The 24411-nt window shown below is 34.2% G+C and overlaps 6 protein-coding genes across 15 annotated transcripts in view; 3 read left to right on the plus strand and 3 right to left on the minus strand.

Moving 5' to 3' along the window:
• The window catches only part of nolo (ADAMTS-like no long nerve cord), a 139100-nt gene extending 131481 nt beyond the window's left edge, over positions 1–7619 (plus strand). The window contains exons 12-25 of one of the 6 annotated variants that reach the window (XR_004580585.2): positions 442–833; positions 1526–1655; positions 1744–1954; positions 2148–2458; positions 2527–2654; positions 2731–2898; positions 2968–3137; positions 3480–3575; positions 3758–4754; positions 4821–4903; positions 4977–5360; positions 5433–5615; positions 5676–5823; positions 5916–7619. Coding sequence is in view for 5 of the 6 variants with exons in the window: in XM_034317292.2 (XP_034173183.2) it covers positions 442–833; positions 1526–1655; positions 1744–1954; positions 2148–2458; positions 2527–2654; positions 2731–2898; positions 2968–3137; positions 3480–3575; positions 3758–4754; positions 4821–4903; positions 4977–5360; positions 5433–5586; positions 5676–5776 (3325 nt within the window). In the remaining variant the exon portion in view is untranslated. Of the gene's footprint in view, positions 1–441; positions 834–1525; positions 1656–1743; positions 1955–2147; positions 2459–2526; positions 2655–2730; positions 2899–2967; positions 3138–3479; positions 3576–3757; positions 4755–4820; positions 4904–4976; positions 5361–5432; positions 5616–5675 lie in introns of all 6 variants that reach the window. The other 5 variants (XM_034317295.2, XM_034317292.2, XM_034317296.2 and 2 more) reach the window with 5 other exon arrangements.
• Positions 7620–7842: 223 nt separating this feature from the next.
• On the minus strand, positions 7843–10272 carry LOC117601051 (hydroxylysine kinase). 3 transcript variants are annotated; one of them, XM_034317302.2, is made up of 3 exons: positions 9891–10272; positions 9437–9484; positions 7843–9376 (listed from the first exon to the last, which is right to left on the minus strand). In XM_034317302.2, exon 3 carries the CDS (start codon positions 9354–9356, stop codon positions 8274–8276), a length of 1083 nt encoding a protein of 360 aa, XP_034173193.2. In that variant the 5' UTR covers positions 9357–9376; positions 9437–9484; positions 9891–10272; the 3' UTR covers positions 7843–8273. The 3 variants fall into 3 exon arrangements, with proteins under 3 accessions (XP_034173193.2, XP_034173195.2, XP_034173196.2); XM_034317304.2 differs by lacking the exon at positions 9891–10272 and adding an exon at positions 9639–9860; XM_034317305.2 differs by lacking the exon at positions 9891–10272 and having other exon boundaries at positions 7843–9369; positions 9437–9862.
• Positions 10272–12159, plus strand: LOC117601050 (uncharacterized). Its single transcript, XM_034317300.2, has 3 exons — positions 10272–10748; positions 10829–10885; positions 10954–12159. The coding sequence occupies exons 1-3, from the start codon at positions 10389–10391 to the stop codon at positions 11806–11808; spliced, it is 1272 nt and encodes a 423-aa protein (XP_034173191.1). The 5' UTR covers positions 10272–10388; the 3' UTR covers positions 11809–12159.
• On the minus strand, positions 11564–13286 carry LOC117601054 (uncharacterized). Of its 2 annotated transcripts, none has more exons than XM_034317315.2 (3): positions 13147–13286; positions 12785–12906; positions 11564–12683 (listed from the first exon to the last, which is right to left on the minus strand). In XM_034317315.2, the coding sequence occupies exons 2-3, from the start codon at positions 12800–12802 to the stop codon at positions 11916–11918; spliced, it is 786 nt and encodes a 261-aa protein (XP_034173206.1). In that variant the 5' UTR covers positions 12803–12906; positions 13147–13286; the 3' UTR covers positions 11564–11915. The 2 variants fall into 2 exon arrangements, with proteins under 2 accessions (XP_034173206.1, XP_034173207.1); XM_034317316.2 differs by having other exon boundaries at positions 13064–13203.
• Positions 13287–13343: 57 nt separating this feature from the next.
• endos (endosulfine alpha) lies at positions 13344–15310 on the plus strand. The gene is made up of 3 exons (XM_034317317.2): positions 13344–13486; positions 13700–13816; positions 13925–15310. Exons 1-3 carry the CDS (start codon positions 13445–13447, stop codon positions 14090–14092), a joined length of 327 nt encoding a protein of 108 aa, XP_034173208.1. The 5' UTR covers positions 13344–13444; the 3' UTR covers positions 14093–15310.
• On the minus strand, positions 15272–23344 carry bgm (acyl-CoA synthetase bubblegum family member 1). 2 transcript variants are annotated; one of them, XM_034317299.2, is made up of 13 exons: positions 23078–23344; positions 18904–18971; positions 18706–18760; positions 18434–18638; positions 18231–18365; positions 17956–18151; positions 17782–17883; positions 17547–17696; positions 16993–17468; positions 16667–16881; positions 16431–16582; positions 16227–16352; positions 15272–16153 (listed from the first exon to the last, which is right to left on the minus strand). In XM_034317299.2, the coding sequence occupies exons 2-13, from the start codon at positions 18964–18966 to the stop codon at positions 15959–15961; spliced, it is 2070 nt and encodes a 689-aa protein (XP_034173190.2). In that variant the 5' UTR covers positions 18967–18971; positions 23078–23344; the 3' UTR covers positions 15272–15958. The 2 variants fall into 2 exon arrangements, with proteins under 2 accessions (XP_034173190.2, XP_034173189.2); XM_034317298.2 differs by lacking the exon at positions 23078–23344 and adding an exon at positions 20483–20634.
• Positions 23345–24411: the final 1067 nt, after the last annotated feature.

A 24411-nucleotide genomic window follows, 5' to 3' on the forward strand; every position in this document is an offset into this window, starting at 1 on the left:
CGAATCTCAATGGGGGGAAAAAAGGACAGTCTATTTTGTAACGTTGTACTCGCTGTACTAGCAATTTAATCCAGCCGAAACGCGTACAATTGAGGTAGATCAAAACGAGCCGTTAGATGAAAAAGCCAATTGGAAACGCGGCAGCAAAAAAATCATTGATTGTTGGACAAGTATAGATACACGTGGATTGGATCGCGTTGAATAAACCAGAAAAAGCGAATGGAACGCATGGTGTCCATTATACTTCTGCAGTGTAACTTCTTTTTTTATTGATAGAAATTATTAAAGAACCTTTTTAAAGTAACTATTTTCACCATCTGCGTTTAAATTTACAATACGAAAGAAAAATTCATCTAAAAGCAAAGTAAAATCTCGAGAAAAGGGGCCCATTACAGGCAACCTTTCGTACCCAAACGAATCATGAAAGAAACGAACCTTCAGGTTCATCGCCGAAGAATGGTCACCCTGCAGTGTCACATGCGGAGAAGGAATCAAACATCGAGAGGTCCGATGCAAGATATTCCTCGAGTTTAGTCGAACCATCGCTGATCTACCGGATCGACAATGCTCGGGACCAAAACCGATCGAAACGGAGAAGTGCGTAATGGGACCGTGCAGTGCGATAGAGAACAGTTTAACTTATGGCATCGACACAGTAGGCGACAGTGGATACGCCGAACCAAGTCTGACCGATACGTACAGATCCTCTGCAGGTAGTTCCAGCGGAAGTGGCTACGATGCTGGTATCAAGGTCGCTCCAGGAAGCGACGTGCAGACCACCTTCTCCTGGAAGGAAGCTGGTTACACAGCGTGCAGTGCTACCTGCCTGGGAGGTAAGTTTTACATATACACAGAAGTTGCCGGTAGACATAATAATTCACCGTTTCTTAACGACAAGAATGAAACGCGTTAAGGCGAACAGGCGGCGACGTTGTAGAAGGAATTTTGTGAATTGGCCCGGTTAAAACTGGCGCAAGTCTGAGATGCTTGAAATTTCACAAAGGCAACACGCGATGGAAATTGAATGCAAATTCGTAGAGGAAACAAGGAACACCGAGAAAGTGACGCGTTCTCCATTCGAAACTCGAGGGGAACGTTGAACGTGTCAAAGTGGTCCTCGTTTGTAACGAGAAAAAAAGAATGCTTCGAGTTAAATAATAATTGAACGTCGAACTTGCTTTTAATCAAATTATCTAACTAGACCCGTGTTCTGTAAATACTACATTCAGTCGACGCTAATCAGCCGCAAACATAAGTCAGAGAATTATCGGTGATCAGATCAGAAGGGATTAACGGAACGAATCCAGCTTCGTTCCACATAGAACGCTTAATTAGTCGGAATAATTCGGCCCGATTGTGCAATTAACGATACTACGCGACAAGTTACAGCCGATTGAATTGCGCTTAGCTACTAGATTAAAGTCGTACGAAGCAATAATGTTAGATTACTTCAACGATACATTCTCGTGTAGATTCACCTCCTTTCTGTATTTAATGACCATCAGTGATAAAACTTACGTTTTAGGTATTCAAGAACTGATAGTAAATTGTGTGAGAGATGATACTGGCAAAACCGTGATGCCTTTTCTCTGCACTTCAGAGACGAAACCGGAAGAGAGGATAAGAGTATGCAACGATCATCCTTGTCCCCCTAGGTAATTAGCCTTCATCTAGACGCCTCTTACCTACCTGCATTTTCACTATGGACGTATAATGTAATGCCCAATCTATCTTTGTCCATAGATGGAATTTCAGCGATTTTTCACCCTGTATGAGCCCATGTGGAATCGGCATACAAACGCGTGATGTCATGTGCATACACGAGGTGACCCGGAGCCCAGGTAAGACGGTTCCGGTACCAAACCACATGTGCCCCCAACCCCCTCCAGCAGACAGACAGTACTGCAACGTATTGGATTGCCCAGTCAAATGGAGTACCGGTGAATGGGGCAAGGTAATTTCAATCCTATTGAATTAAACGATGGGATTCACTCTATCACACGATTCCACGGTTATTGCAAACTCCAGCTCTCTATTCATAGAATTACGAAGATTTAGGCCCCTAGATCGAATCTTAATCAACTGGAAATTGAATCGGTATCAAAGGTAGCTCGACGTATAGTAGGATGAAAAGGAATGTTTTTCAGTGCTCAAGGTCCTGCGGAGGAGGCGTGAAGAAACGTAAAGTTATTTGCGAGCAAATAATGGCCCAAGGTCGCAAACAAAGTCGAGAGGATCGCGAATGCCCGCCACAAAGACCTTCTTCGGAGAAACCCTGCAATACCATACCGTGTCATAACATGGATGCTAGTTCCCTGCCGATTATTTCCAGCCAAAACACCACCTACAATCAGACCGACCTGAGTGCGAAGGTAGACTTAAAGATAGGAGGTGTCGCTAAAGTGTTTCAAGGGACGTCCTCCGTTAAAATCAGATGTCCTGTTAAGAAATTCGATAAGTAAGTTTCTTTTTTACTTCCGTGTATAGGAGATTGAAGCATAGTTGATAAACTTCCATGGATTTTAGAGCACAAATCATGTGGACCAAAGACAAGAAAGAATTAAGGAAATCGAGGAAGTATAAGATTACTAGAAAAGGGGCGCTAAAAATAAATGACATAACATCCTCGGATTCCGGCGTTTATGCGTGCATAGGTAAATCGTCAAAATTTTGGAAACCTTGATATTCTTCGACACAGAAAAACCAGCAATGAAAATCTTCCTGTTCCAGCGGGAAACTCGCACGCAGAGACGCAGCTGATCGTAAAATTTCGTTCCAAGGAGCAACTTAGCAGCGAGGAGTATCTACGACTAAGCAATTCCGTCCATCGACAACGAAACGCCAACTTGGATTCGGCGCCAGCTAACTCTGGCGAAAATCTGTACACCGATCGTGCAGGTAGAAGATCAAACCCATCATAAATCACAATTGTGACAGAATAATTATAATACTAAATCGGTGTTCTAGCAGCCGCTTATGGGAACCGATTTGTTCCCATCGATAGCGAAGATCTGAGTCACGAACGAGCATTCCCTAGCCAACCGACAAGGAAACCGCATCAGAAGAAGCAGAAGATCAACCCTACACCAGATTCCACGATGATACACAAGGAACACACCGTCACTTCGCTTAATCAGGTGAAACCATCAGATAAGGAATTTAAATTGTATACTTTTTGCAATCTTCTCGTCTAAATTAACAAGCATACTTTAACACGTTTGCTGCCGAGCTCCAGAAGCGAATCAGTGTCTCAACATTTAACCTTCGGACGACGGACCATAGAGGCATCCTCAATTTTTACATTGTTCTCCTTCGTTTAAAAATGATACATTCAACTTAGGATTAATATCGCGTAATTGGCAGCAAACGTTTTATCTGTGAGCCTGTATGCACGAACTAATCTCTCGTCTATGATTCTTTGCTTTCTTGCTTCCTATCTGTGGACTAACTTTTATGGTGATGGATATTTGAATTATCAGCCAGGGTACCATGAATCCGTGGAATCTACTGCACCGTCGAGTTCAGGTGCCTCTACTCTCGTACCGCACTTGTCTTATTTTATATCCACTTTGAAGGTGAGACGATCTAAACGATGATCAAATCATTTGTTTCTGACGAAGCTATACTAATCTTTTCTTTATTTAAGATAAAAATGTTTGCATTTGTATTTGACCTTAAGCTCTCCCAACGTCACCCAAAGGTGAAGAGATTGAAACGAAGATGCAGACTCGTCCTTATTTTAATTTATTTTTTTCAGGAGTACTGGCCTTTCCAGAGCGACAGCTCTGTGGGAAGATCCCACAGGACAGCCCCGGTGTCCTTCATCGAGGAAACAGCTGCGACAAAACGCACCACACCCGACAAGGATTCCAGTTTCAGGTACCAGAACGTAGAAGAAAGCGTAGACAGCTTGTATCGTAACACCGCCATTCCTGATGAAACGTTTGGACCAGACGAAGAGAGGATATTCATCGATGTTGATCCTTACGATTTAGAGGAGTCCATGTTTGGACTGCAACATAACGAACGAGTGAAAATCACTCCTGTTACAAGTAAAGAGAATCCAGTGACGTCTATGAAGTCTAACATCGATTACGTGGAGGAATCCCTGAAGAATGTTAAAAGACAGTGGCATGATACATCTGAAATCAAGAACCGCAAGAGTTCCACGGTTAAAGATCAAAATAAGGAAGCGACTACTTCAGAAAATATTGGCTTAGAGGTTTATTATATTCCTGAATCCAGTACCAAACAGGAGGCTGAAAAATCTAAAGAAAATTCTGCCGAATCTTATGACAGAAACAGCGATCGAAGAAGCTATGAGGATGTTTCTTCAACAATGTCGCTCAAGGATGTAGAGGTTGCTTCAAAGGAGGACAGTGAAGAGGAGAAAGAGATTTTGAATAGAACGAAGGAATACGAGAAAATGTTCGAAGATGAGATGAAGAAACAAAAGGTCTACGTTGAAAATGACACGGTTGACGATGGTACAACGACCACTAGAGACCTAGAAGAAGATCTCATTGATTTAGCTATGACGGAGGATCGAGGATTCGCGGAGATGGAGAAGAACATAAGGAATCTGTCGCAGGATCAGGAAGATCGAAACAATTCGTCCAAAGAACCGACTGATTTTCAAGAACGCTCAAACAACGATGACACGAATAAAACAAAGTCATTGGATCTCGTGAACACCACGATAGGTATCACCAATGTCACTATTGATTCTACAATTGCGTCTCTTACTATTTTAGGTAAAGATTTCATTTATAACATAAGAAAATTATTATTGATCTTATAAATTTATTTACAATATTCAGACACTACGGAGAATCTGGTTTTTGAATGGGTCACGACTGACTGGTCAAAGTGCTCTCAGACTTGCGGAGGTAGCGGATTTCAGGTAATACACTCGAAGATTAATAAGTTGATATTTATCAAAATGTTATTGATGTTTTAAAAAAAAATTGTTTAAGATGAGAGGAGCACAGTGTACAGTGCGTGCAGCGAAACCAGTAGGAAATACGACCAGGACACCTCCAAGAACCGTAATAGGAGCTACATTGTGCATAGACGCTGGACATCCGGTGCCTCAGAAAGTGAGACCCTGCGGATTTGGTAAATGTCCTCAATGGCACACGAGTGAATGGACCCCTTGCGAAACGTCCAGGTGCTTCAACTGGAAAACTGCGATGCAAAGACGCGACGTTACCTGTCTGATCGAGGAAACAGGAAAAGGGCAACGTAACGTCACCTTGCTCGATCCCAATAAATGCGACGATACAACTCGACCATTGCAGAGACAGGAATGTTACAATGATGCTTGTAAAGGTGTTTGGAGGGTGGGCGAATGGTCCGAGGTAAGTTTTAACACAAGATTTCGTGGAAAGCTAATGGGACACTGTTATTTTTAAGTGAAATCATTTTTAAAGTGCACGGCAGCCTGCGAGGAAGATGGTATTAAATACAGGATCCTGCAATGTGTCTGGTATGGAACGAAGAAACCAGCCGGAAACGCGTGCAGGGACATTCCACGACCTCCGGTGATGAAAACGTGTAGGGGTCCTCCGTGTCCTCAAACGCCTGGTAAGACTTCTTCTAAACGGAGAATCATAGTAAGTGTATAGACGTTGAAATTTTAGAACCATGCTGCTGAAAGATCGCTGTTCTTCCAGACGACTGTAAGGACCATTCGAAATTGTGCAGCAGAGTAAAGACGATGAACATGTGCAGGGTACCTCTTTATCAAAAACAATGCTGTCAGTCGTGTCACTAGACGCTAGGAGAAATTCATAGAAATTGTTGATAAAAGGAAAAAATTAGGTAGAAATTCGATGAGATGGCGACAACAGAGAAGGTTATCTTCGCAATGTTATCTTCGTGAAATGCTCACTGATACGCTTGTTTCTTTATAGGATATAACAGCAAATAAAGAGGAAGATGGAATGGAACGTCGAACACGTTCGTTGCATCCAAATGCCCTCTGTTACAAAATGATGTAAAAAAGTATTGAAGAAACAATGTCGACCAAGTTACTTCCGTTGGTAATTGTTCCCCGAATCCTGTCACCCTCGAACAGTGTTCGCATCCGAGTACGGGTTCTTCTTGACCCGATAAAAAATCCGATTCCTAATTGTGTGCTAATTAAAGCTATAATTTTCAAACGTGTGTAAAAGTGTAGTTTGGCACGACTCCTAATTGCGCACGCTCACACCCTAGGGGAGAGAACGAAGGAATATTCCGGCATTCGTCCAAAAAGTTGAGAAATTATATTGTTGAAGTTCAATGGGAATGAAATAATAGAAAAATGATATTTGGTTGTTGCATATCAAATAAACGATTTTCAAGTGTATTTTCAGGACAGAAAAGTATCTTACAATTGGACTGATACATCAATGACCCAAGCTTGTAATGAAAAGACTTAACATATTGAAAGAATAATTTTTAAAAGTCGAGTGTAAAATTTAGAGAAACTTAGGATCTCTGCAAAGTACATATGCATCAGAGCCGAATTGAGGTATTATTTTAAATTACTTATATAAATTTTATTCAGGACAGTTCCCGGTGGTATTATTTAATATAAATATCGTCCATTTGATCTGCAATAACTCAATTATATGTATAATGGTATCCTCAAAGGAATCACGCGACGTATATAAACGTTGGTGTATCGAAAGACGAGCATTAAAGCTGTTCAAATTTTAGATGGAAAATGTTACGAATAGAGAGAAAGAAATGAACAGAACGGTATATGTTGATTGCGCTGTTAACAGGCGGCACAAAAATTCATTCTTCTCGAGGCTTTATTTTTTTACGTGTATCCCTTGTAAACCACACAAACACGATCGATCTCTCTCGATTGATTTTCGAAAAAATGCGTGAAATCATTTATCTTGCCAAGACTGAAATACCGTATTAATTTCTCTTTTTCATCGTTCTCATCGGACTCTCTGCCTTTTCTGTTCGTTACGTCCCAAAGAGTCTTCACAAACATTCCTTACAGGAAGTATATTTGTATTTATTGCGACGTGTTACCTCTCTTTAAGTTCGACGATATGCGATATAATAAATTATTAATGAAACGATGTTTAGTTAACAAATGATAAAAGTATAAAAGTTACTAACAACACGTAAGTTATAAATGAATTATTATGCGCCTATAAGCGCCTCGTCGGGCGAACGTAAGCCAATAGATTCTAAGCAATAAAGTATATAAGTATTGTAATATACTATTTTGTTAATAACCTCTGGCGAAAATTCGTTAACACGACGTTGCCATTGTTAATCGAGACGGTTGAAGAAATTCATTTGTTGTGCCTCTGATTGGTATTTAGTAAACTTGTAACCAATTAATCTGATCCGTAAAACTATCGATAATTTCACTGTAAAAAAAAATATTTGCAGAAAATATGATCGGTTTCGTACATAAAATATTAATATTTTCATTTATTTCAAATAGGTTCTCTACGGTACTGTGAACAGATTTTCGCTATCAACGAATTTGCCTCAACACAGCTAGACAGTTTGCCAAAAACGAACTGACGTGAATGAAAATGAGATATAAAAAAATTAGTATATTATTGAAATCGAGAAAAAAGGTATATATATATATATATATATTACAAGCTACATAAGTTATATGAAAGCACACACGGATAAAAAACAATGACTTTCACCACCTTAAACGCAGGTATTATGCAGAATCGAAATGTATCGTCTCGCGGTAATATTTGTAAAAAAAAAAATTCTATATGTTATAAGTAATTTGGTTAACATTTAAGTCCACGATGATTGTTGTTCGATCCAATTAATATGCATTTCTTTATTGTTGTCTACCAGTTACACATTTACCGCCAATTGATTTCTGATACCTGCATTTTTGTATATACCACGATCTAGCTATGTAAAGTGACTCCATACTATTATACGAAGAGCATTATTGTTCATTATATCTATGTAAATATGTAACTGCCTAAAAATACGAATAAAACCAGAGGATATATCACTGCACAATACCTCGGTTCATTTATTTCAGATACTCTACGGAAGGTACAGACAATTCATCTACTATCTACGTTTATTGCGCAATTAATTGACAATAGATATTAAAATAATTAAGTTGTTGCAGATGAAAGTGCACTAGCACAATTTTCGATACACATTAAGAAAAGAAGTTGAAACTTTTATCATTTCATATGCATCAACCTGATAATAATTGACATAGAAAATAATGAACGTCCTACAGAAATTCAACAGTTTTCTACGCATTTCCTTCAGTCCATCAATCCCCAATCTTGAAGTACCTGATCCTGACTAAGTGGCCACAATTTCTTCAGCAAAGACCATCCCGATTTCTGGGTGACGAGCAAGTACTCGTTCTGCGGATCGTGAAGGTAAGAGTAAGCACCCATGACTAAACTTTGACATATTCTAGCGCACACAGTGGTCTTCAAGATTTTCTTTTCAAGATCCGTCAGCTTCCTAACATCCTGATATCCTTCCACGACGTGTTTACCCATCGCCACATCGCCAGCCTGCAAAATCATGTAACACAAGGTAATAGCTAGCTCGAAGATCAAACAAGTCCGATGGGAATCCCCGAAATCGATCACTGCAGATATCTCTTTGCCATTCGAGCTCATCACGACGTTCTGCTCGTTCAGGTCGCCGTGTATTATTCCCTGTTCGAGTTGCGATGTCACCTGGAGAATGTCTTTCTCAAAAGTAGATATCACCTGGTGCGCCAAGTCGCTTTCAAATGTATCTTTCAGAGCGTAAGTGAACTGTCGCAGTTTTGGTACAGAGTTCAACATCCACAACGTTTTATGGTCGTTGTAGGCAGGATGGGAGAAGCCCATCAGAACGTTGTCCAACCTGGCTATAAAACTACCAACGTTTCGAAGCAATTCGCTGGTAATCGGTACCCGATGTAACAGTTCACCAGGTCTATAGATGAGTAATCTGATGGCGTAACTATCTCTGCAACCATCAACGTTCAGCTTTACCAGGGAATAGTAAGAACCGTTCAGATTTTTAATTGGTAAAGGACAATTAATATTTTGTTGATTCAGGTAGATCAACATCTCAGTCTGTGCCTCTATCACGTGACCTTTCTGTGAGTCCAAAGAGTTGACGATCTTCAGAACGTAACCGTGCGTGCTGATAGCGTTTATATGGGGATTCCTGTGAGACTCCTGACAAATTACGTGATAGTTTCTATCGTCATACGCATTCAACTCGGTTACATTTAATGCCTTTAACCCGTAATGCTGTTCCAAAAGATCAGATGCTATTTGTTTGTTAGTCGGAGGTCGAATCAATTGACCCGGTATCAGTAGCGCATCTTTGTCCTCCATTTCCGGTTTATTGCTAAAAACTTTTAATATCGAAGTTAGAATATTGTATATTGTATATGAAATCTCCCGCTTCTCCTTACCTGAGTAGGTACCTTTGTTTAAAATCACAAACACTGGATTAAATTCATCTGAAATGAATAAATAAATATTTTTCACGCGTGTAAAATACAAAGAAATATTATCTATGAAACACTAAGATTTTATAAATGTATAATTTAGTTGTTTCGAAAGAACACTACACGAAGCATACACGAATGAAACAGTTTAAGAAGTGAACTGTACGGTCATATACGTAATAAATATAGTTGATGCTCAATCAGTCCCACTGTAGGGCGCGAATGTAAAGTAATTGATATTTATGCTGCTGGAGATAGAGTACAGTGTTCTGATATGTCTTTTTGTATACATGTGCTGATACTGTGAGACAATAATCAATTTCTTATCGCAATGATAAGAACATCTAAGAAGAGGTTTATTCTTAAAATCATTCGTCGAAGCAATGAACCTTTGATAATTAAATTATTTACTACCTACTTTATTAGTCGCGTAAAGCGTATCGGAAAAACATTTTTTTTTACGCCTATTCAGGCAGTCGTAAAATTTTCGCACGTGTATATTTGAAAATTATAATCCTTTTAGTTACGCATGCGCGGCGATGAAGCGGAAATTCGACTTATAAATTAGCTGCTTCGCGCTGAAGCGCGTCAGTCCGTCTTCGGACGTCGAACAGAGAGGAGGGTGTACTCCTGTTTTCGACAGCAGCGCCATCTATACACAAACGGCTCAAACTACTCGACGAGTTATCGACTTTCCGATGGTAAGTCGGTAAGCAGTTTCCGCTGATTTTTGATAGATGGCGCTGGTGTTCCCTATTGGTCGGTAACTCGTCCTTCTGTATCTGCAGTCACTGTAAGTATATATAACTGCTGAGCACTTGTCAATTTGCTTCAGGTAGAGGTTATATGTAGTTATAACGCGTATTTTACTCGAGACGGTGTTTAATTTCAATAAAGTTTACTATACTTTTTAAAAATGAGTCTGGTTGCATATGGCAGTAGCGATGAAAATTCAGATGAGGAAGAAAATAACTCTGATACTGGGGATAAGAACCAGGTTTTGACCGAAATTGTAACCACCCAAAAAACAACTGACAAATTATGCTTACCTGTTCCAAAACACTCTGAAAAAGTTGATGAAAATAATGTTAACACAGGCACATTAGAAAAGATTCATTTTGATAAGTTACCTAAGCCTAAAAGCATAATCAATGAAATCGAAGATATTATAGAAGAAGATGATATTCCTTTGAAAAAAGAAATTGAATTAAAACCTGAGAAGCCAATGAAGAGAGATCGTGTACCAGTTAAAATAACAGTACCTTCCCTATCTGATGTAAGAATAATTATCACACTTCTTCTTTTAATATGAACTTCTCATAAACTTTTAATATTAATCTATCTTATAAATTATAGTTTCAAGATGTTGATGAGGAAAATGAAACAAAGTCTAATAGGATTAAACCATCAAACGTAAGTATACCTGTAATTCCACCTTATGTACTACACTTAATAAAATCAACTTTTATGTATAATTTTAGAAAGGTACCAAACTTTTTGCCCTACTACCACCACCAAAAGGAGCTGAAGTGAAAAATACTAATAAATTAGTACCGACTACTGTCAGTAAAACAGCTGTAAAAATAAGTCAGGAAAAAGTTCAGACCAATAAGAAGATAAAAGATGATTCACATACAAATAAGGTATCAAAAACAACAGCAACAACAACAAGAGTTTCTATGGATATAAGTTCTGATGAAGATGAAGATGATACAGTTGTAAACAGTAAAAGCAGTAGTGTTACTGATTTCTTTGCTTTGTCAGCAACTAAAATTGTATCTAATCCTGATGTATCAGAATCTTTTGAAAGTATTGCAGATTTAAAACCAGAATCAAGTAAGATTGATTCAGAAGAAGCCTGTAGTCAAGATAACCAGAAAACTTTAGCTTCTGTAGAGTATGATATTTTAAGCTTACCAAGGGAAGAAATATTACTTAAAAATAAGGCAGAAGTGGGCCCAAAATTGCCCGTGCCTGAACAAGAATATAACATTGATACCGAAGGTAATGTGGCCTTTGATGATAAAGCTATTGAATATCTTTGTGGGAGAAGAGGAGTAAAACGAAAACCGAAAGAAATTAAAGACGTAAATATTATTGAAATAAATGGAGAAGATATAAAACCAGATGAAAGAGAATGGCTAGTAAAAGCATTAACAGAAGAGCCTGTACAAAGACCAGTTTCTATGCAGGGTGGGGTTAATTCTCAATCTAAAAAGAAACATCAAATAACATATTTGGCTCATCAAGCTAAAGCAATGGAAATGGAATTAAAGAATCAGTGGGCACAGAATAGGTTGACAAGAAAACAAACACAATCGAAATATGGGTTTTAAATAATGAACGTGTACAATAACAGATACATAATATTCTATCTTTATTTTTGTATAAAAATGAAAAAATAACACATAACTGTAATTATTATTATAATTTTAACTATAACTTAAGAATAACTTGTTTTTTCCAGAAATGTATTCTCCAAGGTTTCGTATTCCTTCTGTTTAACTTCAAGCAAAGCTTTAGCTTGAAGTAAATTTGGTGGCAAATCACCATACTGATTAAGACACTGATTAAGTTCTGCTAATTCTCCTGACATTTCCAAATACCTATTATATTTATTTAATATCTTTTGTGGGTAAACATCTTCAATTTGCATATCCAATAAATCAGTTTCCAATTTCTCTGTAGTTTGTTGGTATTCTTGCAACTTTGTAGATAATGAAACACGATTACAGTAATTATCATCGTGTTCTTTTTGAGCATCTTCGATAAAACTCTCAAGAGAACTTACAGCTTCTTGTAAATTATTCAGTTTTTTTGAAAATATAGTATGTTTTCTGAAAATATCATCGTATAATAATGATAACTGCTTTTCTTCGTGTTGTCTTTTCTTTTCTTCTATTTTCTCCCTTTCCTTTACTATATTCAGTGTAGCATCATTAAAATCAGCCAGCTTTTCAGATCTCATGATTAAAGCTACTTTTTGCAATCCTTCTTTAATATCATTAGGTAAAAATTGTGATTCCAAGCTTAATTTATTCAATAAGGGTGAAATTTCTTTTCCAAATGCGATATGTTCTTCATTCGTTTCTGATATTGCCTTTTGCAAAAGTTGAAATAATGATTGCTGCTCTAGCAGAATAGCATCTTCCCTATACCTGGCATTTGAAGCAATACTTGATACAGAATCATTCTGCGAAAATGATTCCACCTATTGGTTCAAATTTATTTAGAATTATTGTAATGTAGTATGTTCAATAGTTTAATGCTTTGAGATATAAATAAAATTTCATAAATATTAACAGAGCTTACTTCACTGTTATTTTCCATGTTAAATTTAAAATTTAAAAATGCGGTTTCCTTATGACAATTATGAACTGTGTAGGTTCCTTTCAAGTTCTTCTTTATTTCATAAACTTGTCCGAAGAAACTTTCTGAAATTTTAAAATAAATAATTAGGAAATTTAGGATCCGTTTTCACATAAGCATCAAGAGGTTAAGACTGATACAGTTTTTTCAATAACTATATTTATCAAAGAAAAATGCACATGGGCATTGCAGTATTAGCACATCTGATGATAGCTTGCTTACATAAGTTGACAGTAGCATATATTCATAAATCGTTATTTAAATACTCAATTTTTATCGCCTCTATACGTCATGAAAATTCGCACCTATAAGATCAGATTCCGGTAACGGCCGCCTGGAAACATATGACTCGTATGACCGTGTATGAAACGCTGTTGCTGTCGTTTGAGTACGCTTTCATTGACAGTTATTTGTTTTCCGTAACGATAAATTTTACAAGACTCTGAATGAATAAATTTATTTGACTCGAAAATAACTAAAACCAACAAGTATCAGTGCCACCGCACTGTATACTCGTACAGGTTAATATCGAAACAAGTATTTAAATAGTGTTCACTAAACTCTAGATACGATTAACGAAGAAAGTGGTTAGAAGCCGCAACAATGAGCGACGATCAAGCAAATGAACTGGCTGAAACAGTTGAGGTAGTATAGAATTAAATTTATATTCAAATCTCTTTTTTATGATTAATCAATTCCTTGTTAAAAAAATATTAATGTTTAATTGCTTGCCAATTTCAATGTTAATCTATAAGCATAATACTAAGTAGCTGAAAAATTATCATAGCTAAAAATATACATCAAATTTGCATGTATATGTAATTGTTGTTGAATAATGAAAAGTAACTTTTATTTCAGCTGTCTTCAAATGATATTGAGAAGCAAGAAGAAGCAAAATTGAGAGCAAAATTTCCAAATACTGGACGTCCAATTAGTGGGCACTCTGCCTTTTTGCAGAAAAGGCTAGCTAAAGGGGTAAAAATACAAATTTCTAGTGTTTAGGTTTCTTAATCTTTAATACTAAAACATTATTATACAAAAAAAAAGTAGAAATTTCCTAAATTGTTCATAAACTATTTACAGCAAAAATATTTTGATTCTGGGGATTATCAGATGGCAAAACAAAAATATATGGCAAAACCAAAGCCAGCTGGTGTTTTGCCAACAGGTGATGCTATACCTACACCTGAAACTGTACCACAACGAAAAACATCTATTATTCAACAAAAATTTAATACAAGTACTTCATAAAATTTCATAATATTCTTAAAGTATTAAAACTCCAGTGATATAATGTGGTTATAATTCAATCTGAATTTTAAACAATCTCTATTTTGTGGATGGTATTATTTAAAAAAATTCAAATTTCGTAATGCTTCTTTAATGCTTGTCCAATGATCAATGCATTTGTGCAGAAATCTCAAGACCACAATAATATATATAATTTATAGTGTACTGTGTGCTATAGAAGCATTTCTTGAGATTTGTACTCGATAAACTTTTAGCACTTGAAAGAATTGCAACAGTTTGTGACAATATATTATGTTTATTAAAAGTGAGAATATTAGTATTAAATAAGATACACATATATCGTTTTGTTATTTGAGTTATTTTTTAGAAACAGCAATAAATTTGCACTTTAGATTCACAAACATGAAAGTAGAATTTCAAAATTTATTATAAGGATAAATAATAAAAGTTAAATAATTAGGGATAATACAGGATAAAAATATAATTAATAGCAAAGGAGGATGACATGAATATAACCACTTGTATATGCAATAGAGTTTCAGGATAAGACATTATACAGATCTGCATTTCCAAAGTTGCTGTGATGCGCTTAGTAAGACTATTTTCTTATAAGATATCAGATTGTCATAAGAATCTGTATGTAGCATAAATCAATTTTAAATATAGCAGTTGTTTTGGTTATTGTAAACTATATTAGTAATATATTGCAATTTGAACATACTAATATTTATTTAGTTACCTATCCACTACATTTGATAATGAAAACGAAATTTTAAAAACAAGTTTTTACATATTGACTGTCAATAATTATTTTTCAAACATGTGTTAAAGTTCATAAAAATATTAATAAATTTATTTTGTTGTATGAATAATAAAGTATGCATTTGACAATACATTTACCTACACTTAGATTAATATGACAATAGCAATATCATTTTGATAATTTTAAAATAATCCAAGACAGTTTTTTATTATTTTCATTTATTTATTAGCAATATAATCCACACATAACAAGTTGAACAAGTACCTGAGCAGTTTATAATCTTTAACATTCGTAAATATATATTAATTATATACAACTTTAATTTCATTATGCCGGTTAAGTACTGTTTAAGTACTATTTTTGATTGTATCAAATATTGTCATGTGTAATTATAAGCAGTACAATACTACTGAGTGCACTTCATATACAATACTATATATATATATTTTTTTTTTTCAATTTCAATGTGCGAAAATGCTGTAATTACTTCAGAAACTATAACATCGCGTATTTCTCATTCATACCATTCATGCTTATACTATTGATTGTGATAATATTCTACTTACAAGGGCACTAATTATACTTTGATCAGTTAAACAGTTTTTTTTTAATTGCATAGTCGATTCAATAACAACTAACAGATAGTGCAAATATTATTGTCAAAAAATGTTTGTATTGATAACGAACAATTTTATTATAATAAACTTTATATCAGAAGATATATAAAATTTCTTCTATAAAGTTGTATTATGCTATATATATTCAATATATAAATTTTTATATACATTACATATTAAAAAATAACTTGTATGCATCTTATAATATAATGGAAAAATAAAATTTTTCATTAAATATATAGTTAGTGCTACTTAAAGTGAACTTTTTTTTTAAAGTAATCAGAAAATTGCTATTTATATAGATAATGTAATGTAATGAAAACTTACATAGTTCTTAAATTTAATTCTATTTTTCCCTTAAGTTTCTTTCATTATGTGATACCACATTATTTTAAGTATTAGGGCATTTGATGCACATATATCGATTGTTAATCGATAATTTCTTTCCTGATGCTATTGAAATATTCTTTACCTTAATGTATATATTTACTTGTACATATCTTCTATCAGATTTTCGTACATTTTACAAACAATATTTCTTTTAATTTTGAAAGTTGGTCCTAATTCTCCAGTAGGAATCGACAAGTCGTGAGGCAAAATTTGGAACTTCTGTATTTTATGTGCATTACTTATCACTTTAGAATTTACATTTTGAATTGCTTTATCAATTGCGCCATACACCTAAAATTAATTAATGTGTAAATATTTAGTATTTAAATTTATTTTGCACCAAATTTTTCATAAATAAACTTACCAGCGGATCTCGCGTTTTTATAACATCTGAAACAGTTTTTGCTGTGCTTCCAATAGATTTTAACCAGCGTAAAGTCTCTTCTGTGAATATATCTTTCGGTTCGCCAGTATTAAGATTTATTTCAGTCTATAAACATAAAGTTAGTGTTACAAATACAATTGTATGTAATTCATAATTAATATGGAAATGCATAATGTATTCTACCTTCAGAGTAACCAACATAGTAAGGTATTTTCTTTTGTCTCCAATTAAAATAGCGTAGCTTAAAGTAGGTAACTCCGATAATACTAAGTGTTCTATAGGAACCGGTGCTATATTTTCCCCACCAGCAGTAATGATTAGCTCTTTTATCCTTCCTACATTTAAATAATACACTTTATTTAAAAAACAGCATTGAATGAAGTAGATGAATCCATATTCATATTCGAGAAGATATTTACCTGTCACGTATATGAAGGCGTCTGAATCAATTTTACCTAAATCACCACTATGCAACCATCCATCTTCATCTAATGTTTCTTTAGTTTTCTCAGGATCATTTAGATATCCCATAAATACATGTCTACCACGCATACAAATTTCTCCCTCACCGCTACTGTCTGGATTATTTAGTTTTGTATGAAATCCAGATAAAGTTAAACCAACACTACCTAGCCTAAATAATAATTGAGTTGTTAAATATCAACTGTCAGCTGTGCCAATCTTCGAACATTATTTGTAATTAAGCATACAAAAATAACAGATGGTAGATTAACCGAATGTTTACCTGAAAGACTCATTTAAACTTGCAGAATGCGCACCACTACATTCAGACATTCCATATGCTTCTAATAGAGGTATGTCTAAGCTCAAGAAATATTGTTTTATTTCAATAGATAAAGGTGCGGCAGCAGAGAAACACAGTTTACATCTGTCTAAACCAAGTGCTGCTCTTATTCTGCTCAAAATCAGCCATCTGGCAAATACGTATCCCCAGCTCTTAGTAGAATTACCACTAACTCTATTCATATTATAGTCAAGAGCATGCGATTTTGCCCAAGAGGCAATCATTGTTTTAACATATCCATTGCTACGCGCAACTATTTGCATTTTTTCATAAATTTTTTCCCATACTCTAGGTACACCTAACACAAGTGTAGGTCGTGCTAGAAGTAGGGTCTCAAGTAAGCCACCTTTAAGGGCATTTTTATTTGCAAAATACACTGTGCCGACTAAGAGCAGGGCAGAATATATGTCGACGACCTGAAGTCATTAGAAAAGAAATAGTTATATAAATTCAATAATTTTACAAATTTGTAAAAACATTTATGATATATTTACTTGCGCTGCAACATGAGATAGTGGTAGATAACTAATCAGAACGTCCTCTTTTATTTTGTCTAATTTCAAAAAGCGAATAATATGTTCAGCATCCTGCAAAAGGTTGTCGTGACTTAACATCACACCTTTTGGCTTTCCAACTGTACCCGACTGTAAATAAATAGCTTCAATTTTTGTCCTTATTAATGTTCTATAAAGAATTATAATCAGTTATAAAATAAGAAATGCGTAATACCGTATAAATCAAGGTACAACATTCATTTACTGCAAGTGTTTTTAAGACTGCATTCAATTTTTCCTCAGATTCTTGTTCACCGATTTTCAATAAATCTTCCCACTAAAAGATGAATTATTATCAAATGTGGTCTAATAATAAATCTGTGTAGATATCAAGTATAAAGTTGCTTACACTGAGAACGCCTTCTTCTTCTGGCATATCATCATACATGATGATTGTTTTCAAATTTGGTAAATTGTCTTTTATCTTCAATATTTTGTCCAACTGTTTGGCATCTTCGACAATTACGATATCAGCCTGGCTACTTTCTAGACAGTGTTGACATGCTTCAGGAGTATTTGTAGTGTATATTCCGACGGCAAATCCTCTGGAAACAAAATAGTTTTTAATGACTAGATTTTCTTATAAATTTGAGAGTAAATTTTTTAAAATATATTAATTTTTACCCTGCATATATGGCAGCAAGGTCCGAAATAAACCATTCTGGACTGTTGAATCCTATAATACCGACACCGTGGTACCGTTGTAATCCCAATTTTAAGAAAGCTTTGGCCACGGTTCTTACCTCATTTTCGTATTCTCTGGAAAAATTAAAGGAATTAAATTGTATCTTAATGAAGCTACGATATTATATCCACAGAATACATACCTATAGGTGTATGATTTTTTGTGTTTAGTATCGGGTCTCGCTACAAAAGCAACGTGATTTGGATACTCATTAGCTGTTTTTGTTAAACATCCAGGAACTGACATGGGTGATGCCCAAATTTCATTTCCTCTTTCTAATATAATTCTCACGCGTCCATTTGGCTTGGTAGTATAAAAGTTATCTGCTGGTAAAACCTGGTCGGGTCCTATAATGATAAATAATTCAGGAAATTGTTTAAATACAATTAATATGAAAAGTTTGCGAATCCTCACCATCGAGACCAGTTTCTGAACACTTTACATAATATGCACCTTCGTCTACTAATTCCTAGGATGTTTAAAGGGAAATAATATGATTAGTGAACAAAATTAGCGCGTCAATTCCGTAGAATACAGGAAATTAAAATTCTATATAAAAGTGTTTTGCATGTTATGCTGAACATGATTAAATAAATATTTAATTTTACGTACCTTATTGTTCGCCGTAAATCCTTTTACTATTCCGTTGGTTTGAACAGGTTGTACCGCTGTCATGTTGTCTGAAATAATATTATAAAATAAATGCAATTGTTTCAAATATAATGGCCTATCTAAATACGATAATCAGGGCCGCCGCGTGTAGGTGTTCAGGGATTGTGATTGATTATATTTAGAATAAAATTTATTTTTATGAGACCATTATGATGACCGTATAATGTATCCGGCTTGAATATTTAGATCAGTGGCTTTATAATTACACAAATGTGTACTTTTATAATTAGTTTTATTGACTTCAAAAGAATGGTAGGGGATTTAAAGTAGGCACAAAGACGACCTACACCGGACAATGGTATTCATAGCAAAAAGTTGCACTCTTTATGTTTTCGTCGCCCAGGAACGTTAAAGGTCACTGTACTTTTCTCACGATTTAAAATCATTACCATGAATAATACTTGCGCGTGGACAATTCAGTTAATTCATGGTTAGTATACTCTAATATGTTCCATAATCGAAATGGGGTAATTGCAGGCATACATGACAAATTCTCAATTCCAATTTGTTTGAAAACAAATTTTATATTATATTTTCGATTTATCGTTAATTTCAAATACAATTTGTTGGTACCACGTACTACAGAACATCCTGCGTATGATTATCAGAGGCGGATTGGCCATCGAGGGTTCGGGAAAATTGCCAGGGGGCCGATAGAGATTTAGGATCTAATTAATTAAAATTAGAGCCCGTTGTGTCACTAATCTTCCGGTAAAAATTGAAGTCCTAGTCCGTCTCTAATGTTTACCATAACACGAATAAACGACTTTTTATTTTAGCTAAGAGAACTTCAGCTCATTTTTCTTGGAAACTCTAACTTAAGTTAATATGACTCAAATGACTTTATAATCAATTATTCAACGTCACATCGATCTAATATTCTAGCGTCATATGAAAATTGCTATGAACTTCAACCTGGAAAGTTAACGCGTGATAGTAATTATTCTATAGGGTGATTCTCTCGCTAAGCAAGACAAAAACCATTAGATTATTTTCTTTTTTGTATTAGTAACACTTGAATAATGTATTACGTAAAGTAAACGTAATTTCAAACATAATTTAATACAAGAAATGAAATAATGTGTGCGTTAGTTGACCTACGCGGACCGATAAGAGGTCAGTGATTAAAAATCTTAAACGATTTAAAGTATTATTATGATCCAATGGTACGTTTAGTCAATGATCATTAATTCCAATTTTCCACAATAATTAGAATCATATGATTCATAATTATTCTTAAAACAAATATTTCGTACAAACTTTCGTTTTACAATTGGGGAAAAATTAGAGAATATGACGTAAAAATATTTTAGAAAGCTGCTTAATTTCAATAAAACGAATCCACGTACCATGTGATTTTGATATCGTAAAAGAGTAGTGGAATGCTTCTATGGTGAAAAAATGCTGTCGCAATTCAAACAAACGGTACTTCTTAATCGAATGCAAATCATTTGTAAATTTTTTATTGACTCATTTCGAGAAACGGAATGATCATTCCAATAGACTTAAATTTACTTACATGGTATAATACTAAAAGTAAACTGCTGCCTCTTTCTCAATATGCAGCGTTGCATCCTAGAGCTTTGCAGGCTCTAGGTATATAAATGAATATTAAGGCCTTTTTTAGTAAATCCAAAATCCATGTATCACGCATAATGAATAACACGCGAAAATACTATCAAAATTCCGACCGTATAAGAGTAGAAGAAAATATGAAACTTATATAACTTTATTTTTATCATGTCCAAAGTGTATCTCAATCGTAGAGGTGACATTAAAATTTTACATACATGATAGAATCATCAACTGATGTTTTCGCGTTATGCAATGGGTCACACAGGGACACAATAATACCCCACAATTGTCGTTCTCCTATTCAATTAATTTCAAATAGATTGCTATGTTGGCAGGGCAATTTTCGAGAATGAAGTTCAGGAATATGAAAAAATAATGGATATTCATTAGTAGAATGCGTCATCCCTTTTGCATGGTATTCTTATAAACCAACAATCTCTTTATCCTAAGAGTAAGGTGATACTAATTCAAAGTCTAAATGATATGTTAATTAAACGTAATTGCAATACACGACAAATATAATTTGCCATTAAAATTAAATTTAGCTTTATATTTAGCTTTATATTTAGCCTGCACTTTGTCCGATCTAAAGTTGACCATATTAAAAGACGATTTGGATCTAGAAATATTAAATAATATTGCATATCTAATGTTCAGGGAACCGAGGATAAGTTATAGCAATGCTTTGGTAATCCAATATTGATCAGAAAGAACATGTTTTACGATTCTGTTTAAAAATTCCAGCGAAAAAACAAAAGCGATGGTATTGATAACATTGTGAGGGAATTTTTCTTCTATTGTGATTTTCTTTCACCGCGTCCCGTTCAGAATGGTACCGTTAAACGTCAGTGATTCATTTGAAGAAGGAAAGTGGGTCTATGCGCTCGAATAATTTTCTTTATAAGATTATTGAAAAAGCTATTATAAAAACGAGGGGCATTAAAAACTTTTGCAATACTTTTAATCTGTAGATGGATTAAATTATCTGTTATCTTTTATACAGAATAAGCCTTTGTTTGTTGCAAAATTGCTGTTGATTTTTATTTAATTTCAAAAGATTAAGAGAGCAACAACGTCAGCTTATTATCGCAGAATACTATAAACGAGTAATTTTAGGTCCCGGTTAAGACATCTTGTATTTTATTAATGAAGAAAAGATACGATACCACTGTCGGTAAGAAATGTTAGAGCCGTATAATTTTTACATCATATAAATTCTGTGTCTTAAGTTTATAAAGAAATAATTAGAGACTATTTGTATTCTCACTAAACAAAAATCGATTACAAATGATAATATGAAGTTATTCGCGTATTATATTATTGCCATTGTTATGTTAATGCCGTGAAAGTAGACTTTTTCCGGATCCCACAAACGGTATGTAAATATTATGAGAGTACAATTAAAAAATAAACTTAATTTTTTTTCTCGCAAACTATCTTGAGATAGTTAAATTATATATAGATACTAACGTAACTCTACAATATAGACAATTATTTGGCCCGTTTACAAAATGCTCCGTATCGAAGAAAATCTTACGTTCTTACTTTCGTTCTCTGTTTTGACTATTTTTGGTTAGAGCATCATATACGATATAAATTAATTCTGACAAATATTGGAATAATATTCAAGTTAAATGTTGTTATTGTTTTTGACAATGTTTCGAATAAGAATGGTATTTATTATGAATGTCATGTTATTAGAAAATTCATGATGTATAATAACAAATTTGCATTGGTAAGAAAATTATGTGAAAAGACACAATGACTAGAGAAGATTAAGAGATAAAACATGTGACAATCATGAAATTCGTTTGACAATCTTAGGTGTCGAATGTCTCATTATACCATGATGTATGTGATCTGCAACAAATACATCAGTAGTATCTGTCAGGTAGAATCATCGAGTTTTTCCATTGACGTTGTGGATCGTGATTGGTCCGTCTCTCAGACGAGACGAACATACGACTCGAAACATCTAAATCCACCAATCAACGGCTAATATTATTTTTAAAGATAAACAACCAAATAGTTGAATAATATCATTTGATTTTGTACTTTTTCTTAAATTTCTACATCATTTCAAAATCTAAGTTTATTATTATACCTTAGAATTGATAATATTTAAAACGATAAGACATGAACAGCGAACAACTGAAAATGGAAATGGAACCTCCATCCCGTTACCGGTCATCACGTCATTAGTAGATTCTACCAAGTATTTTGAAATCAGTACACTTTTCTTGTGTTATACAGATTTTAATTTATATTACTGATGTTTTAAATATAAGAACATAGTGTCTGTCCATATTCGATAACTTACAATATTTACAACACTTTGATACAGTTGATCCATGTGAGTGAAATCATTCAAATAAAATGTTTAGACATCTAAATATTTCTTGATAATAATCATTTTCTAAAAGTGAGTTTTGAATCTAAGTTAGTAAAAATTTATATTTATCGTCGTTCCAAGGAAATTTGAATTAAAACGTACAGTTTAATGTTTTCGACGAATATCATCGCGTCATTTGAAACGTACCTGATTGTTTGTTGAATGACAATTCTATGATGTCTTCACGAGTGTATAAGTTAAAAAGTTACAGCTATCAGTTCTTCACCAGATAACTCCGTGTGGTACGAATGTTCTTACGATACTGACGATATGCTGAGTTTACCGCGTTATCCCACGGACTTGTCGTTGAACCGACGAGACTTGGGATCTGTTTGATGCGATTGAGTTACACGAAAGCAACGGTAACAATACTATCACGTGTGGCGGGGATTCGAAATCTACACTACATAAAAATATTGTACTTATCGGTAACGTCATTTTCAAAACGATTTGAAAAACTGCTTAAAGAAATTCAACAAAATAGATATAGACGTAACATTTTACTTTTGTTGAATATAAGTGTGTTAATTGCTACATAGGAGTACGTAAATAATAGGCTTTTATAACAAGACATACGTAGATTGCTTCTTTTATTAAATCAAAAGTTTATTTTCATCCAAAATTCAATTATTCCTAACATAACCTCTTAAATTTATAGCGTTCTTTTAAAACATATCACGTGTATGTATGTACAATGCTGGATATTGTATGTATGTATATGTATACATATCGCCGCTTATTTAAAAAGAAAATTGACCAAAATTACTTTTTCATTACTGTCCTATTTATTATCTAGAAGTTGAAAGTATATTTTTGTAGGTATATTATGAATAAATTGATAGACTAATAGAAATGATATAAAAATAATACATTATATATTTTTTATGTGATTTATCTCAAATTTGGAAATACTTATTATATCCTAAACTGCTTACAACCAATTAATATAATTAAATCTATAAATAATATATTTTTAGAATGAATTTCACTAAGATTTATATAGTAACATTTAGAAATTCGTACAACTTTATACTTATTATTTTAAACTTGAAAAAAATGTATAATACAGATTTCAAATAGTAGATTATTTCGGAATATTCATTAAAAATTTTAAACTAACGTTGAGTGGCGCGCATAAAACTTGAACTTTTTAAGATATCTACATGCGCATTGGATTCAGTACTAAGGTTAGACAATTTTGTTGCGTGTTATTGTCGGTGCTTTTAAAATTATCAAAAACAAAGTCACGTTTAAGAGTCTCGAGTTGTAATATTTCGAGCAATAATCCAAAATGCCAGGCACACCGATAAAAGATGCAAATGATGCCATAGAAAAATTACGAACAACGGAACGCCCTCCGATAACAAACCGTGAGCATACTGTGCGGGAAATTACACAAACCGATAGACTGAACAAAAAATTATTAGTATCACTTTTGGAACGAATGAATAAATCAAACGGAGAGTTCGATAAATTTATGG

Source organism: Osmia lignaria, chromosome 16 (genome assembly GCF_051020975.1).
Source record: "Osmia lignaria lignaria isolate PbOS001 chromosome 16, iyOsmLign1, whole genome shotgun sequence".
Taxonomy (NCBI): Eukaryota; Metazoa; Arthropoda; class Insecta; order Hymenoptera; family Megachilidae; genus Osmia; species Osmia lignaria.